Source organism: Gastrolobium bilobum, unplaced genomic scaffold, assembly GCF_033153095.1.
Source record: "Gastrolobium bilobum isolate Gb01-03AN ecotype WA unplaced genomic scaffold, APGP_CSIRO_Gbil_v1 utg15312, whole genome shotgun sequence".
NCBI classification, from domain to species: domain Eukaryota; kingdom Viridiplantae; phylum Streptophyta; class Magnoliopsida; order Fabales; family Fabaceae; genus Gastrolobium; species Gastrolobium bilobum.
Genome location: NW_026900152.1, coordinates 62,961 through 79,731, shown reverse-complemented (window position 1 = coordinate 79,731; position 16,771 = coordinate 62,961). Strand labels below are relative to the sequence as shown.

General features: G+C 43.4%; 1 protein-coding gene across 1 annotated transcript; it reads right to left on the bottom strand.

The window, feature by feature from the left end:
- Positions 1-13,933: 13,933 nt before the first annotated feature.
- On the bottom strand, positions 13,934-14,368 carry LOC133295518 (uncharacterized). The gene has a single exon (XM_061494356.1). The coding sequence runs from the start codon at positions 14,366-14,368 to the stop codon at positions 13,934-13,936; it is 435 nt and encodes a 144-aa protein (XP_061350340.1).
- Between the last annotated feature and the right edge of the window lie 2,403 nt (positions 14,369-16,771).

The window sequence follows — 16,771 nt, the reverse complement described above, 5'->3', positions numbered from 1 at the left end:
TATAAACTTCTATTCTCATTCTCCTACCACTAAATACACCAGACACTTACCGTTTTCAAACTAACATGGTCGTCACAACAAGGCGAGCAGAACAAGTAAGGGCAGTAACTCCAGAAGGACACGTGCAAACTGTGCACTCCAACTCCCCCTTCTATGCACTCAATCTCAGCCAGGCGAGAAGCTGCTGAAGCCTTCCCCCCAGTGCTACAACCTGTAGACCTCCAGGTACCAGCGGACGATCGTGGAGCAGCACTCCTGAATCATCAAGTTACAGTACAGGAAATGCAAGGAGAAAACATAGTTGAAAACCAACCCCCACCCCCTGGTGTCCAATTTGGAATGTCTTTCCCTACCCCCCATCGTGTCCAACCGGCACAAAGCCAACCCGTAGCACTATATAATGACCATCGGGTCCCAACATACCCTCCCAGGCCTTATATGAATAATGTGGCCGCTCCTTTTCCCCCACCTTTTCCAAATGGCTACCCGTTTCATGGATACCCCTTCCACACTCATAACGCGGCCATCCCCCAACCACAGGGATCGGTCGCGAACCTTGGTCAACCCGCTGTCGAGGCCCACCAAGCCCCAGTTATCTCATACTCAGTCGAGGCCCCTCACGTACTTCGCCCTCCACCAGATTTACAGGCCCGTAACCCAGGCTTACTAACACCCCCTCCAAACACCTCAGGGCGTAATAAACCCCTGACTGATAGCCTACGCCTCACTCCTATTCCCCTTGGATTTAAGGGACCATCCAATATCGTTACGTACGTGGGTGACGCTGATCCATTCGAATGGGTACAGAAGTTTGAAGCGGCAATGACCCTTCATGGTGAAACAGACCTCCTGATGTGCAGAACCTTCCCAACGCTATTGGGCGGGAGAGCGTTAACTTGGTATACCACCTTACCAACAGGTAGTGTATCATCCTGGGATGATGTGGCAAGAAAGTTCCAGACCCACTTTGCCACCAGTCGCCCCGTACCAAAGTCTGTCCATACCTTGGAAAAAGTACGTCAACAATCCGGGGAAACTCTTAAGTCCTTTCTGGATCGCTTTGACAAAGAAGCCCTGCAGGTACAAGGGCTAGACCCAAAGGTGCAGTTACACATACTTTTATCTGGATTGCGTGAAGGAGCATTTGCCTACGAGCTTGCTCGTCACGAGGTTATAGACCTTGAAGAAGTCAAGCGTAAAGCTCAAGAGTTTATGCGAATCGAGGAGTACAAAGGAAGTCAAGCAGGCGAAAGCCACTACCAAGAAAACAGAGAGACTAAAAATCGTGACCTCCCAAGTATGTCAGTCGCCAACAAGGGCGAGACATGGCTGGACGTCATACGCATAGTGTCCTTCAGACAGAGTACAAGGAGGAGCGCAAAGATAGCCCAAGGCGTCAGCAGCAATCTCAGGGAAATGCTGTATACTGCAAATTCCACCGCAGTAACGGCCACAGTACCGAGGAGTGCAGGCATCTCAAGGACGAGATCGACGAGCTGATCAACAGCAGAGGTCAAAGAAAGGCGGGAAGCAATGCCCGAATCCCTGGAAACAATAGGCGATATCGAGAGCGTAGCTGGTCGCCAGATCGAAGAAGGAGCACCCAGCCTAGTTATCAAACTCATCGCGGGAGAGATCGCAGGGAAAGGTCTCCCCCAATCCGCAAGGCACGTGATAACCAAAGCAATAGAGAAAGGCCTGATGGAGGAGACGAAGATTCAGCAGCCATAAAACATGGAGTGATAAATATGATCTCCGGAGGGCTGGGAGGTGGTGGAGTAACAGTTAATGCCCGAAAGAGACACTTGAAACAGTTCCTAGCAGTGGCAGGAAATACCATCAGCAAAACAAATGCAGGTCAGGCCAAACCAAAAATCGTCTGGGACTTCAACGAGTTGGGCGACGTCCTACCTGGCCATGACGACCCCTTGGTCATCCAAGCAATCATCGTCAACTGGAGCGTCAACCGCGTATTTGTAGATCATGGCAGTTCTGCTGACATTTTGTTTTTTCCCTGTCTTAAGGCTTTGGGTTTTACTGTTAATGACTTAACACCAGTAGCAGGTGAACTTGCAGGTTTTAATGGCACAACCACCAAACCTTTGGGATTAATAAACTTACGATTATCTCTGGGAACACCACCTACGTCAAAGTCAGCCGACATTCAGTTCCTAGTGCTAGACACCCAGTCGACTTACAACGTAATCCTCGGCAAGCGAATGTTCGCCGCCTTTGAAGCAAGTGTATCCCACCCACACTTGGCAATGAAGTTTGTGGCAAGAGACAACAAGGTGGCGACGGTTAGAGGCGATCAAATGGTAGCAAGGAGCTGCTACAACATATCCATGAAACTTGCACCTAAAGTCACTCTCAAAGCCCAGCCAGCACCCCATATGACGACAGCCCAGGTAACAATTGATACCCTCACTGAGAAGGGTAAAGAGCTTGACCAGTGTCTCCTTGTAGAATTTGATGCGCGGGATGACCCTCGGATGGAGCATTCCAGGCCCACACCAGATAGAGCTCTAGAACACATAGTACTGGGCGAGAAGGACCAAACCACAACTATTGGGGCGTTCACCAACCCGGAGTTGAAAAGCAAGTTGATCAAACTCCTACGAGACAACAAGGATTTGTTCGCATGGAAACCATCGGACATGCCCGGCATAGACCCGGAAGTATGTTGCCACAGGTTGTCAGTAGACCCAAAAGCAAAGCCCGTTTCGCAGAAGAAGAGGAAGTTTGACCCTGATCGCCAAAAGATCATTGATGAAGAGGTAAAGAGACTCTGGGATGCCGGTTTCATCCGAGAAATTAAGTATACTACGTGGCTATCAAATCCGGCACTAGTCAAGAAACCTAGTGGGGCGTGGAGAATGTGCGTTGATTATACCGACCTCAACAAGATGTGCCCTAAGGATGCCTATCCTTTCCCAAGCATTGACCAGCTTGTGGATAACTCCTCAGGGTTCAAGGTGCTTTCATTTATGGATGCATATTCAGGCTATAATCAAATCTCATTGCTAGAAGAAGATCAGGACAAAACGGCGTTCGTTACACAGACTGCCAATTACTGTTACACTATGATGTCGTTTGGGTTGAAAAACGCGGGTGCCACGTACCAACGAATGATGAATAAGGTATTCAAAGACCTGATTGGTGACAGCATTGAAGTCTATATAGATGATATGATCGCTAAGTCACAAACTCCAGAACAACATTTGTCACATCTCCAAGGTGTGTTTGACAGGCTGAGAAAGTACAACATGCGACTCAACCCAAGCATATGCGCTTTCGGAGTTCCAGCAGGGAAGTTCTTAGGCTTTATGCTGACTGAAAGAGGCATTGAAGTTAATCCAGACAAATGCAAGGCAGTCATTGATATGAGAAGCCCCCAGACGGTTAAGGAGGTACAACAGTTGACCGGGAGGATAGTCGCACTCACTCGTTTCTTAGCGAATTCTGCCTGTAAGTCCCTTCCATTGTTTGGCCTGCTCAAGAAGGGTTGCTCCTTTCAATGGTCTGATGATTGTGAGAAAGCTTTCCAGGAATTCAAGAGAGCGCTGTCTTTCCCGCCACTCTTAACAAAGCCGGACAATGGAGAGACCCTTTATTTATATCTCGTCGTTGGTGTAGAAGCCATCAGTGCCGCCCTGGTCAGAGAACCAAACGGTGAAGCTCAGAAACCGGTGTATTTCATCAGCAAAGTCCTGCAAGGCGCAGAGCTCAGGTATCAGCAGGTTGAAAAGGTTATTCTCACACTCATCTTTGCTGCAAGAAGACTTCGACCATACTTCCAGTGCCACCCAATCACGGTTAGAACCAATCAACCCATTCGCCAAGTATTGCAAAAGCCTGATCTGGCGGGACGAATGATGTCTTGGGCGATTGAACTGTCAGAGTACCAAATCAATTACGAACCAAGAACAGCCATCAAAGCACAAGCCCTCACAGATTTCATTGCAGAGATGACTCATGCCGGTGCAAGCGGCAATCAATTGGAGGAAACACCGGCGACATGGAAGCTGTTCGTGGATGGATCAACCAACGCCAAAGGATCAGGTGCCGGATTGATCGTTGAAAATCCTGATGGGGTGGCGATGGAGCATTCTTTGACTTTCGACTTCAATACAACAAACAACCAAGCAGAATATGAGGCTTTGATAGCCGGTTTACTTCAAGCCAGAGAACTGGAAGCCCAACATCTCAAGGTTTTTAGTGACTCACAGCTAGTGACCTGTCAAATTTCAGGCGAATATCAAGCAAAAGGTCCCCTGATGTGCAGATACTTAGAAAGAGTCAAAGAGAAAATGGAGACGTTCGTGACAGTCAAGGTGGAACACATTAGGCGTGGCGAGAACACTCGGGCCGACATACTCGCCAAACTGGCCAGTACGAAGAGTCCAAGTAATAACCGTTCTGTCATCCAGCATCATCTACCTGCGCCATGTGTGGTGATGAGTATTACGGTAGAGACAGATGAAATCGCAGGAGACACCTGGATAACTTCAATCGTAAACTACCTTTCAGAAGGTACCCTCCCGCCAGACGAGAAAGAAGCAAAGAAGATTGCGCGAAGGAGTGCTCATTTCTGCCTAGTGCATGGCCGGTTATACAAAAGAGGTTTCTCAACCCCGCTGTTGAAATGTTTGAATCCAGAAGACGTAGAGTACGTGTTGGAAGAAATCCACGAAGGAATTAACGGCCACCACATAGGTGGGCATTCTTTGGCAAGGAAAGCACTAAGAGCTGGGTTCTACTGGCCGACCATGGAGCGAGACGCTTATAACCACGTTAAGAAGTGCGATAAGTGCCAACGTTTCGCGGACGTGCATAGGGCCCCACCAGAGGAGTTGAACTCGATAACATCGCCCTGGCCCTTTCACAAATGGGGAATGGACATTCTTGGACCTTCTCCAAAAGCCACGGGGCGTATACAGTGGCTGATCGTTGCCATAGATTACTTCACCAAATGGGTAGAAGCCGAGGCAGTCGCCACCATCACTTCTCAGAAGGTCAGGAAGTTTTTTTGGAGAAACATTCTCTATCGTTTTGGCATCCCGGGAGAGGTTATTACAGATAATGGCACCCAGTTTACCGATTCTAAGTTCAGAGAATTGATGACAAACCTCCAAATTCGGCACCACTTTGCATCCGTAGAACATCCTCAATCTAATGGGTTAGTCGAATCAGCCAACAAGATGTTGTCCAAAGGAATAAAAAAGAAGTTAACCTCCCATAAAGGAGCTTGGCTTGAAAACCTTCACGGCGTGTTGTGGGGATATCGGACAACCGCCCAATCCAGTACTGGAGAGACCCCCTTCCGTCTGACATATGGTACAGAGGCTATGATACCAGTAGAGATCGGTGAACCTTCTTGGAGAAAGGAGCAAGTAACAGAGGTAACCAACAGTCAAGGTCTCAAAGAAACACTTGACCTACTTGAAGAGATCCGGGAACGTGCAGCGCAGTCTGATCGCCAGTCGAAAAAAAGGTCAGCCAGCAGATACAATAAAAGGGTCATCCTCAAAAAGTTTCAAACTTCTGACCTCGTTCTCAGGCGAGCTGACGTAGGAAACAAGAACGCTCACGACGGAAAGCTCGCCCCGAATTGGGAAGGACCATATCGAATAGCAAATGCTTTGGGCGGCGGGTCATACGCCTTGGAAACGTTAGGCGGGAAAGCCATTCCAAGGGCCTAGAATGCAGACAAACTCACTAAATATTACAGTTGAGTCACAATGTAACAGTCACACTGCACTCTTTTCCTCTCCAAGATTTTAGCCTATTAGGTTTTTGCTTCGAGAGGTTTTTAATGAGGCAGGTAGCCTTTGATTAATAAAATGACAGTTGGTCACTCCGCTTGTTTGTTTGAAGTTTTAAAACATAAAAATTGCAGGCCGGTTCAACCCCGCCCAAGAGCTAGCCGAGGATGTTTCTCGCCCTCGCCAATGTACAAAGTTTCGGGACGGTTCTCACCCCCGCCCAAGAGTTGGACTGGGACAGTCCTCACCCCCAGCCAACATACAAGTCGTGGGACGGTTCTCACCCCCGCCCAAGAGTTGGACTGGGACGGTCCTCACCCCCAGCCAACGCATACAAGTCGCGGGACGGTTCTCAACCCCGCCCAAGAGTTGACTGGGACGGTCCTCACCCCCAGCCAACGTACACAGTCGCGGGACGGTTCTCACCCCCGTCCAAGAGTTGGACTGGGACGGTCCTCACCCCCAGCCAATATACAAGTCGCGGGACGGTTCTCACCCCCGCCCAAGAGTTGGACTGGGACGGTCCTCACCCCCAGCCAACGCATACAAGTCGCGGGACGGTTCTCACCCCCGCCCAAGAGTTGGATTGGGACGGTCCTCACCCCTAGCCAACGTACAAAGTCGTGGGACGGTTCTCACCCCCGCCCAAAAGTTGGACTGGGACGGTCCTCACCCCCAGCCAACGTACACAGTTTCGGGATGGTTCTCACCCCCGCCCAAGAGTTGGACTGGGACGGTCCTCACCCCCAGCCAACGTTCACAGTGTCGGGACGGTTCTCACTCCCGCCCAGGCATTGGACTGGGACGGTCCTCACCCCCAGCCAACATACAAGTCGCGGGACGTTCTCACCCCCGCCCAAGAGTTGGAGTGGACGGTCCTCACCTCCGTTCGTAGCACACTTAATTGACAATTAAATAATGGGGTCAACAGACGATCAGAAAAAAACGACTAGAGTCAATTAATTATCAAGCGTTAAACAACGTAGTTGAGACGGGCTACAGACAATGTTTAAAACAAAAGGTTACAGAAAAAAGCACACTATGTTTAAACAAACGTAGTTGCTGATCGCCAGCTAAGCTACATCCTCGGTAACTACTTCCCCCTCAGTGGTCCTTCCTCCAGGAGCATCCACAGCCTCAAACGGTGATGACGAATGACGTTCCCCATTACCTTCGAGAATTTTATCAAAGCCAACTTGTTCAACAGCACGCTCAGCATCACCACCGATTGAGAACTCCGTGACGCCAGCAAATTCTCCATCAATAGCTTGCCCGCCGCTCAACAGTCGGTCATCACTTATTGAAGGATCCCCAGACTTATTCATCTCCGTTTCTTCCTCGCCAGCTACTTCTTCAGCATCGGACCATTCCTCTATCACAGTTTCTTCGCCATTGGATTGCTTGTGCAGTAGACGCTTCCCCTCCACTACATAAGTGGCACTCAGACCAGAAACGTCCACCTCAGGGTACCGAAACTGAATCTGTTTCAAGGCATTATTGAAGGAGTCATAAAAAACATTGGCCAAGGCTACCTCCAATTCTTCCACTCGCTCTGAAGCTTTTTGGTGGTCTTCATGGGCGGCATGTAAGTTGCCGTTTGCAGTGAACAGTTCAGCAGATAGCTCTTCCTTTTCCGATTGGAGAGCCGCCTTCTCGGCAGTTAACGAGGCATTCGCCAACGAAAGTTTCTCCTTCTCTTTCGAAGTTGCTTCCAATAGTTTGGCCAAATCATCCTTCTCTCGTGACAGGCGTAGCACCTCGTCACTCGCTCCTTTCAGCTTTTGGTTTTCTTCGGACAAAGACTGGTTGGCGGCTTTAAGGTCGCCAATTTCTTTACCCGAACGCCCATTTGGGCAGTCAATGACTTAATTTTACGGATTTTTTGCTGCAGGTCATGTCTTTGGGCGGAGCAAAGGCTGTCCACAGCTACAGCAGCCTCCCTCTTGCCCACAATCCTACCAATCATCACTTGAGCACTGTCGATTATATCTTGCCGGTCAATTCGGTCAGGCACTACCACTTGTAGCTCAGGATGAGGAAAGGCAATTTTCAAATCGGCCTCCGATAACTTCAAAATTTGTTGAAGAGAAACAGAAGGTGTTAATGGGACACTTTCTAAGCTCGCCGCCGCGGACTGCCCAGCCCCAGTCAGAATATTAGCTGTCGCCATGGTGTCGCTATCAGGAGCACCTGAAAAACTCTCCATGCCAATGGAGAAACCATCGCCTGACTGACCAGAGTCAGTCCGCTCAACCCTAGCCGCTTTGTGACTTTGTAACGAGTTTAAGTCCCCTTCAGCAACCCGTTTCTGTCCAGACTTTCGCGGCCCAGTAGGATCGTTATCACCTGAACAAGGATTGGCCACCGCACAAGAAGCCTTCATCTGCTTCCCCCCGGGAGCGGATTCTTTGGGCGGTTGAGGATCCCTTATAACTATACCACCACTCCTTTGGGCCAACACCTCGGCGGGAATGTCAGATGCAGAACGCAGTTTGGTCTTAGCAACCTGCACTAACTTTCGCTTGCCTCTATCTCCTCCCTTTGCTTGGGCGGGTGACGCAGCGACTGGAACACGCCCACCACTCCCGCCTCGAACCTTTTCGGCCGCCGCACGAGCAATAGCCAGCGCATCCATAGGCAAACTCTCGACTGCAGAGTCAAATTGGAAGTTACATGTTAGTATATAAAGAAAAGTTGAAGGTAACCATGAAGATTAAAACAGAAAATGGAATAAAGAAACGTCAGGTTCTCGCCCACCTCCATAACACAAAACTCTCTTAGTAGGCCAAGGGCTAAAAGATTCTTTCGTTCTATGTTCAATAAACCAGTTAACTACTAGCTTGTCCTCAGGAGACAAAGCCCCATAGTTATACGAGTAATGGTTAGCAGGGAGCTCGTAATGCTGCTTAGACCAGTACAGCGGAAAGCGACTTGTACCGGTTTCCCGGTCCACAAAAAATGGAACCTCACCCTCCTCAAGGCTAGGTTGCACCCAAAAAAATGTTGATCGCCACTTCTTGTAAGAATCTGCGTATGTGGTGAACATCACGCCCACCGATGTCGCTGCCTTTATTGAGACCCAACCCAGTTTCTTTTTGGAAGAAGACACCTGGAAACAGTAAAAAAAACAACCGCACCGAATTCACCCACCCAAAGTGTTGGCAAACTTTGGCAAACACGCGCATGAACCCCCAGGCATTGGGGTGCAACTGCGAAGGCGCAACCCTTAGATGAGATAGCACTCCTATCTCAAAATCAGTAAAGGGAAACCTAACTTTCTGGTCTGTGAAATGAGTCTTATAAGTTAGAAAACGCCATTGAGAAATCTCCTTGGGGCCAGGTTTGTCACAAACTCGAGTGTCTGAACTCACAGACTTAAAATCCCACTTGTGGTCATCAATTCCCCCCTCGGTAAAGTAAAAATTCCTCTCATTTTCGTAATCTTTGACCAAAGCAGCACCCTCAACATACCAAGATTCCGCCTCCAAAACTTCATCATCCACCCAGTTACGAGCCAAATAGCGCTCGTTAGTTTCCACAATCGCCATGCGCCGTTAGAATCTCGGCTATTAGCAGACCTGGGATGAGGGTTAAACACAGTCAAACGCCAAACACGATAGTCGGCATCAAAGAAGATTACAAGCTTACAATTGACAAATTACTCGTGGCTCACATCTCACCCTCATGCCTCACACACAGCCTCATAACTCGCGCAATGCTTAGTTCACTCTCTACGCCGTTAACGCGTGCCCTACAATAGAATAAACCTAGCATCGCTACATATTCAAAGTGGAAAGTTACCTGGAGAGTCTGAAGTTTCGGACTCAGATGTGTAAAAATCTGAGTGTGTAAGTGGAGAGGGCCACCAGGCGGGTGGAATTTTGTACAATCCTATGTCATCAAAGATGGCATCCCACACGCCATAGCGAGTGAGCCGAGCATCTTCTGGATGAAATCTACCCAATCGATTGTCGGTTGACTCATCGTACATGCGGCGATGAAAAGAATTGGATATCGGAGGAATATAACTATTTGAGGTGCGTAAGGCGACATGTGGGTTAACCCTGGAATAGTATGTATGTAGCGATTGAGTTTGGATACGCATTTCCATTGGGCGATATCGGGGATCACAGTTGATAGAAGATACTGGGCGAATAAGTCGTCCAGCACCGAAGGACGAACGCGCGACGAACGACGGTAAGGACGGGACCTGCGACCACCAGATGAACGATTGGAGGACCTCATAAACCTATCCTGGGGAATGAGAGAAGAAGGCTCGCGCTGATCCCCCTCAGAGGGGAAACTACTAACCCTTCCGGCACGGTTACTAGTCCCAGAAGCTTCACCAGAATAGGGAACGACAGCCCCCAGAGCTCTTTCCGGCAGAAGGTCTAAAATCTCACTCTCACTGAAACCTAACAACTCAGGTACCCTACCGTAGGGTAGAGAACTAACCCCAGGAACTAAAGGGGTAGGAGAGAGAATGCTACCACCACTCCAAAGAGGGCGGTTGGCAAGATACCTACGCATAGCAGGTCCTACCTCAATGCTGTCAAGTGAGTCAAGCACCTCATCAAACTCCTCCTCTTTAATAGTTTCTCCTAACCCAAGTAACTCTTCAGCCGACATCTCACTAAACTTAACCATAACTGAGGAAAGAAAGCAGAAGCAAGAAATAAAATCTCAAGGTAAAGAGAAAGGAGCGAAGAACAACGTACCTGTAACTAAAGAGTTTCTGAAAGAAGGAAGAAAAGAAGGAGTCCTAACCACCAGAAGTCCTTACACAGGAACAACAGAACCAGAGAATGTGCAGCAATAAGTAAAACCTTAAAGCCCAATGGAAAGTTGCGAAGATTAATGCAGGTGAAAAAGGAGAAAGCTGAGTATGAACAACACCAGAGGTTGACGAAGGTTGCAGAGAAAGCTTATAAGATTTTGAAAGAAGTGGGTAAGAACAAGGTTAACGTTCTTATAAGAGAAGAAGGTCTATTCATCAACGTACACGTGGAGGGTCAATAAAGGGTAACCGCCAGATCGTGACAACCGTCAAGCGACAAGTGGCCCTGATGGAGGACCCTTAGGTAATTTTGGGGTGACAAGACGAGGCTCACGTCGAAATTAATGCGCCGTACTGCGCAACGAAGGGTTTCGTGCAGTTATTGCAATGGCGAAACTGCCATCATTACAACTCTTTGAAAACCGTAAAAGTTAATCGTCACTTTTGACAAGTGTACAACCCATACCAAGCGACACGAACCAAGTATCCCACTGCACTCCCACGATTAAGGACGCCTCATCAACCGTAAGCTCATTCTGATAATTACCTGACGCCCAAAGAACAATCGTGACATCAAACCGGTCAGACAGCCTATTAACTGGCCATAACCTAGTCCAGCTGATGCCTTAAGGTTAGCCCTATAAACAGTCTCGCCTTGGTCAGGTGTTCATGACAACCTATCTTGGCACCAAGCAATGCTTGCTACCAAGCTGGGGGGCTCCTGTTCCGGATGGCTTAACCACATCCGAAGCCCAAAGGCCTTGTAACATGGATGGCCCAGTTTCACAGAGCCCCAAACAGCCTAAGCCCGAAACCCCAAGTTATATACACGTCAGCCCTACCGGTTGGCCATAGACGCATGCCCCAAGGCAGCTCGCCTCCCAAGGTAAGAAACCAAAATGTCTTACCTTGGAACCCCATATGCTCTGCGGGTCGCCCAGAGACCATAAGTGGAAACCGCCCTGCTGCCGCATGCTGACATCGCCCGAGAGCAGACTCTGCATCGTAGCAGCGCCTGGCGTGTCAGCCCCTCATAACAAATCCCAAGGAGCGTTGACCTCCAATACGTAAGCCCTAACGGATCAGACTCCTGGACTCCTATAAATACCACCCTTGAGCACAAAGAAAGGACTACCTTTTATGTACTGTTATTATGCCCATTTACTTCCAAGTTATACTCTTACATTTGTCTGCCATTAATATCAGCTTACTACCCCTTGGAATACTACATTCTAGCCTGGTCTTTACCTCAGCTAGGGGTATAATCCATATAGTAACATTACCCTCAAGGGTACATAGTGGGCTCATAGTATCGAACGGTACACCACCCAATTTTTATTGGTAACGTCAATCAAGGTTATCAAACTCGAACCAGCAATTGCAGTGGCAGATTAATGATTTTTTATAATAAGAGATGAAAATAAATTTTAAATATTATCAAGATTAATAAAAATTAATATTTTTTAGAGAGAAAATAACTATTAGTATTAATAGCCTATTATTATTAAAAAATATTATTTTATATAAAAAATAATAAAAAATTAAAATTTAGGGAGAGGCAGCCGTCAATCTAGCCCTTCCCTCGGTCCACCCATAGGTCATCGATTAGGTCGAAATATTAGGTCAATTGGTCACCGTTCAACTAAAGGGCAATGGTTCAACTGCTTGAAATAAATATATATAATAAAATTTAATAATATAAAATTAGAGGAATTATAACTAATAAATAGGATTGATTTAGTGGTAATGTAGTAAGTTATACAGGTTTAGCAGCAGTTGAATCCACTTATAACACCGCTGCAAGTAGGGGTGTAAATGGGTTAGGCCAGCTTACAGGGGCCTACGACCTAGCCTATATTAGGCCAGACTTGGCCTATTATAAATAGTAAAATAGAACAGGCCTAGGCTTTTAAAAAAACCTATATAGAAAACAGGTCATAGACTTTTTTGTCCATATCGAGCCTATAAGCCTACAGGCCGGCCTATATTATATTATTTATTTTAAATAAAATAAATAAAATTATTATTTTAATAATTTTGAATAAGAAAATAATATTATTTTAATTATTATTTTAATTGTTGAATGTTTAATAAGCTTAAACAAGCTAACAGACTAAGCCAAGGCTTTTATTTTTTAAATATAGGTCATGCTAGACTTATAATTGGGGCCTACACAGGCTAACAGAACAGGCCAGACACAACATTTTTTACACAGACCTAACCAATTTAAGTCAAAGCCTAGCCTAGCCCAGCCTATTTACACCCCTAGTTGCAAGCATATTTTTTATTTTTTTAAATTCCACATAATCAGTTTTTTTTTTTTAAAAAAAATGATGCCAGTTTAACAGCGGTTGAACCCGATTCAGAACCGGTTCACTAGTTTTATATAGGGTCAAATGTATAATCAATCCAATACCTGAATCGAACCAGTTAGGAGTCTGGTTTACAGGTCAATGAGTCAAACCAGCAGGGTCGGGTCAATTTTTATAACTATGATATCAATTATTTTTTTCTTATTTTTTTTAAGGATTGCTTGCATTACCAGCTTGTAACTCAAGTGTTTAGAATGAGTCATTCAATTAGATCGCGGTGGAAATTTTAACGTGAGTTAAGTAAAATGAATTATTAATTTAATTTGATCACATTAATTAAAGATAACTTATATAAGAAAGGTGTCGAATTAATAATTATAATTTGCCAATTTAATCTATTGATAAAAGTCTTCCATTACTTAACCTCATGAATAGTTACCAATGTGTTAAAGTTAAAGTTGTATTAAAGCTTTTGATATAATCCATTTTCATCAATGCATTGATTGAACAAAATTAAGAATGATGGGAACACTGCTTGTACCGTTAGTGTCACAGCCAAATTCATAGTTCAGAATATTAGCGGTTAATTTTTGTTCAGCTAACGGTGATAAACTACAACAATTGATAGAAATTAACAATTGAAATGATGAATAAAACTTTTTAATATATTGTACGAGTCAAAAAATTCCTGCTTTATTAGAAATCATCGGAAAGTTAAACTCATGATTTACCTGGCAGTAGAAATGATTACTTGCAAAATCATGATGACTTTTTTTTTTTTCTCTTCAAAATTTGTTCTGTCATGTTCGGGTAAAGGGCAGAAAATTATAGAATCATCCAATGCTTCTTATTTCTCAATGCATCATCCAAACAAAAATGAGTATTTTCAAGCATAACAAAGAACAATACCCACCAAAATTCAAAATGCTTCATTTCATATTTCTATTCTATTCTCAAGTAATTGAAATTTGAAACTACTTCATTGATATGTAGTAGTACAATACATACTCCTACATCAAATAAAAAGAAGAAAAAAAAAGTTGTCATTGTTTCCATTGAGAGATCGTCAACAAAACACACTACTCTATTAAACTATTCTCTGGAATGCTTTCCAAAGCTGGCCTCCAAGAATTTATGTCCCCATCATATTCACAAGCCTCAGAAATTCTTCCTCCTCTCAACTTCATAACACCAAGTAATTGCTCCAATGAAGTGTGTTGAGCATCATCCTTACATCTCAACATCCTTTTCAACTCTTGCTGAGTCATCACCATTCTAATCCTCACAGTCCCACTTTTAGAATTACCATTACTTCCTCTGTCACCTTCATCATCTTTTTCTATCTTGAACCTTATCTTCTTCTTCATTCTTTGTCCCCGTCGTGGTGCTTCCAACTTGGACGATGGAGATGTCTTTATCTGATCAACTTTTGCTTCACTAGGCTCTAATGGGGTTTCATTAATGTTCTCATGATCTTGTGCTGATATTTTGTTGTTTTTCAAACAGTTGCCCATGTTAGTAATGAAGCATTTAACTCAACAAGAACAAGACAAGGGAGAGAGTCGACACAAAAAAGAGCCATAAATATATATAAAGTGGGGATGAGAAAGCACATGGAGTATCCGGTTGTTGCGCCGGGTATTTGAGATAAAAGAAGCTAAGTGGGGATTTTCTTGCTTGATATCATCATCACCATCAATTATATATATCGATCGTTTTTCCATTCCCATTGTTTTGTTTGTACATATGAATACTTTACTTGTATACCCGTCTGTTACCTTGAACATAAATTAATGTTTATAATAATTTCTATTTTATTTTTAATTAACTTGAGTTACCGGTAACTTTTCATTTGAAAATTCACAAAGTAAAAGTTTATTTGATTTTAAATAGAAATCATTTGTGTTATATGTAACAATTTAAGCTTTTTTTTTTTTTTGGGAAGTTAGTTCATGAGATGAATCATCAAGTGGTCTAGATTTTGATTTTTGTCATCTTATTATTCTAATAGAAAATTAAATTTCTATATAAGATAGGTGAACATATATATTGCTTACGCTGCAAACTATTAGATAAATATAAAACTATTAATTTAGTCTCATCCAACAGTTCAAGTTTTTGGATTGAATTGTTTCTTTGCATGGTATCAAAGGTAATGTGACTAGGTGGTTAATAATTTGATTCCCATCACCTCTATTCTTTTAATAAAAAATAATTAAAAATTGTAAAGTTTTTTGGCACAAGTAGGATGGGCCTGATGTATCGTCCACTCTTCAAGCCTAATGACTCCCGTGTGAGAGGAGATATGTTAAAGAAATATAAAACTATTAATGTAGTTTCACCTAACAATTTAAATTTTTGGATTGAATTAATTCTTTACACAAACAAGCATTAGAAATTTAATGGAATTGGTACACTTTGTTTCAAAATTATGAAATAGGAACTTGATTTAGATATTGAATTATTTATTGGTATGTAATAAGAAAGAGTTGATTCGATTTGGGTTAGAAATTAAATCATTTATTTTTACGTAATAAAAAAGATTTGATTTGATTCGATTTAGGTTTTGTTTTGATTTTAGTTATGTACATATAGAAATCTGCCTGAATCTTTTTAAATTAATTTTTTTGAATGAATTTAATTTATAAATTAACTGTTTAATTTAAATCAAATCAATTAGAAGCATGGATTATTATTCATAGGAAAGTATCATTTGAACTTTATTATGTCATTTTATCTATGTAACACAATATGAGGATTAGCCGTTATAAACGAGTTGAGCTAAATTGAGCACTTAAAGTTCAGTTTTTATTTGTGAAAAAAAGATAAAATTTAAGTTTGACTAAATTTAAGTTTGGACTTGGTTTGCTTAAAAATATGTTTAATTTAAAGTTTGGCTCATACATTTAAAAATAATTTGTGATGGGTTTGTTTAATGGGAAATGATCTGTTTATAATTTTTTTTTATAAATTTATACAAATTGCATTATGTTCTCCTGAGAGAAGATAGTGTGATTAGTGTTCTCCCGGGAGAAGATAATGTAGTTTGTAAGAGTTTGTACACAAAAAAGTTTGTAAATATAACATGTCTAATTCATTTATTTAACTATTCTATGTTTTTCATTAAATATCTTCTTGAAGCGTTTGACCATATGTCCATATCCCTGTTCGTAAGAGATTTTCACGCTAGAAAATAAAATAAAAGAATACTTAAACATGAAAGTAAAGATGTTTGATTGAGAAATATAAAATTATTAACATAACCTCACCCGACAGTTTAAACTTTTGGGTTAGAATGATTCTTTATATCGATCAGATCCAATTTGACTAAGTGATTATGAGTTCAATCCTCACTGCTCATTTTATTAATAAAAATAATTAAATAATATGAAGTTTTTTTTTTTTTTTTGAGATAGTACCGGGGAGGATCGAATACATGCTCTCACCCCCACCTAATGTTGGGTATGGCTCATACTTCGCCGGCTGATGAGGGCCCTAGTTATCGGGTCACCAGAAAGGCAACTGGTGTGGGCCTCTGTTTTATTGTAATTTTCTTAACAGTTTGGGCTTGGGCCCATGAATAGCTGTTGTTAGGGTTTTCTAATCCTATTTGTATTTTTCTTGTAAATCGAGTGACTTGTAACGAGTGGCGGTGAGGTGAATATAGTACAGACAAGCTGGACGTAGCCTATATTGGGTGAACCAGAATAAATCGTTGTGTCTATTATCTCTCTCTTTCTTTTTCGTTTTCGATTTGTGTGATTGTCGATTTTCAACACCTAATACATTATCCACCCTTCAAGCTCAATGAACTCTTGCGTTAAGGGGCATATTATTAGAGGATTATAAAATGATTAGTAGCTTCACCCAAAAGCTTAAGTTTTTGTGTTAAAATATTTCTTCACATAATTATATCT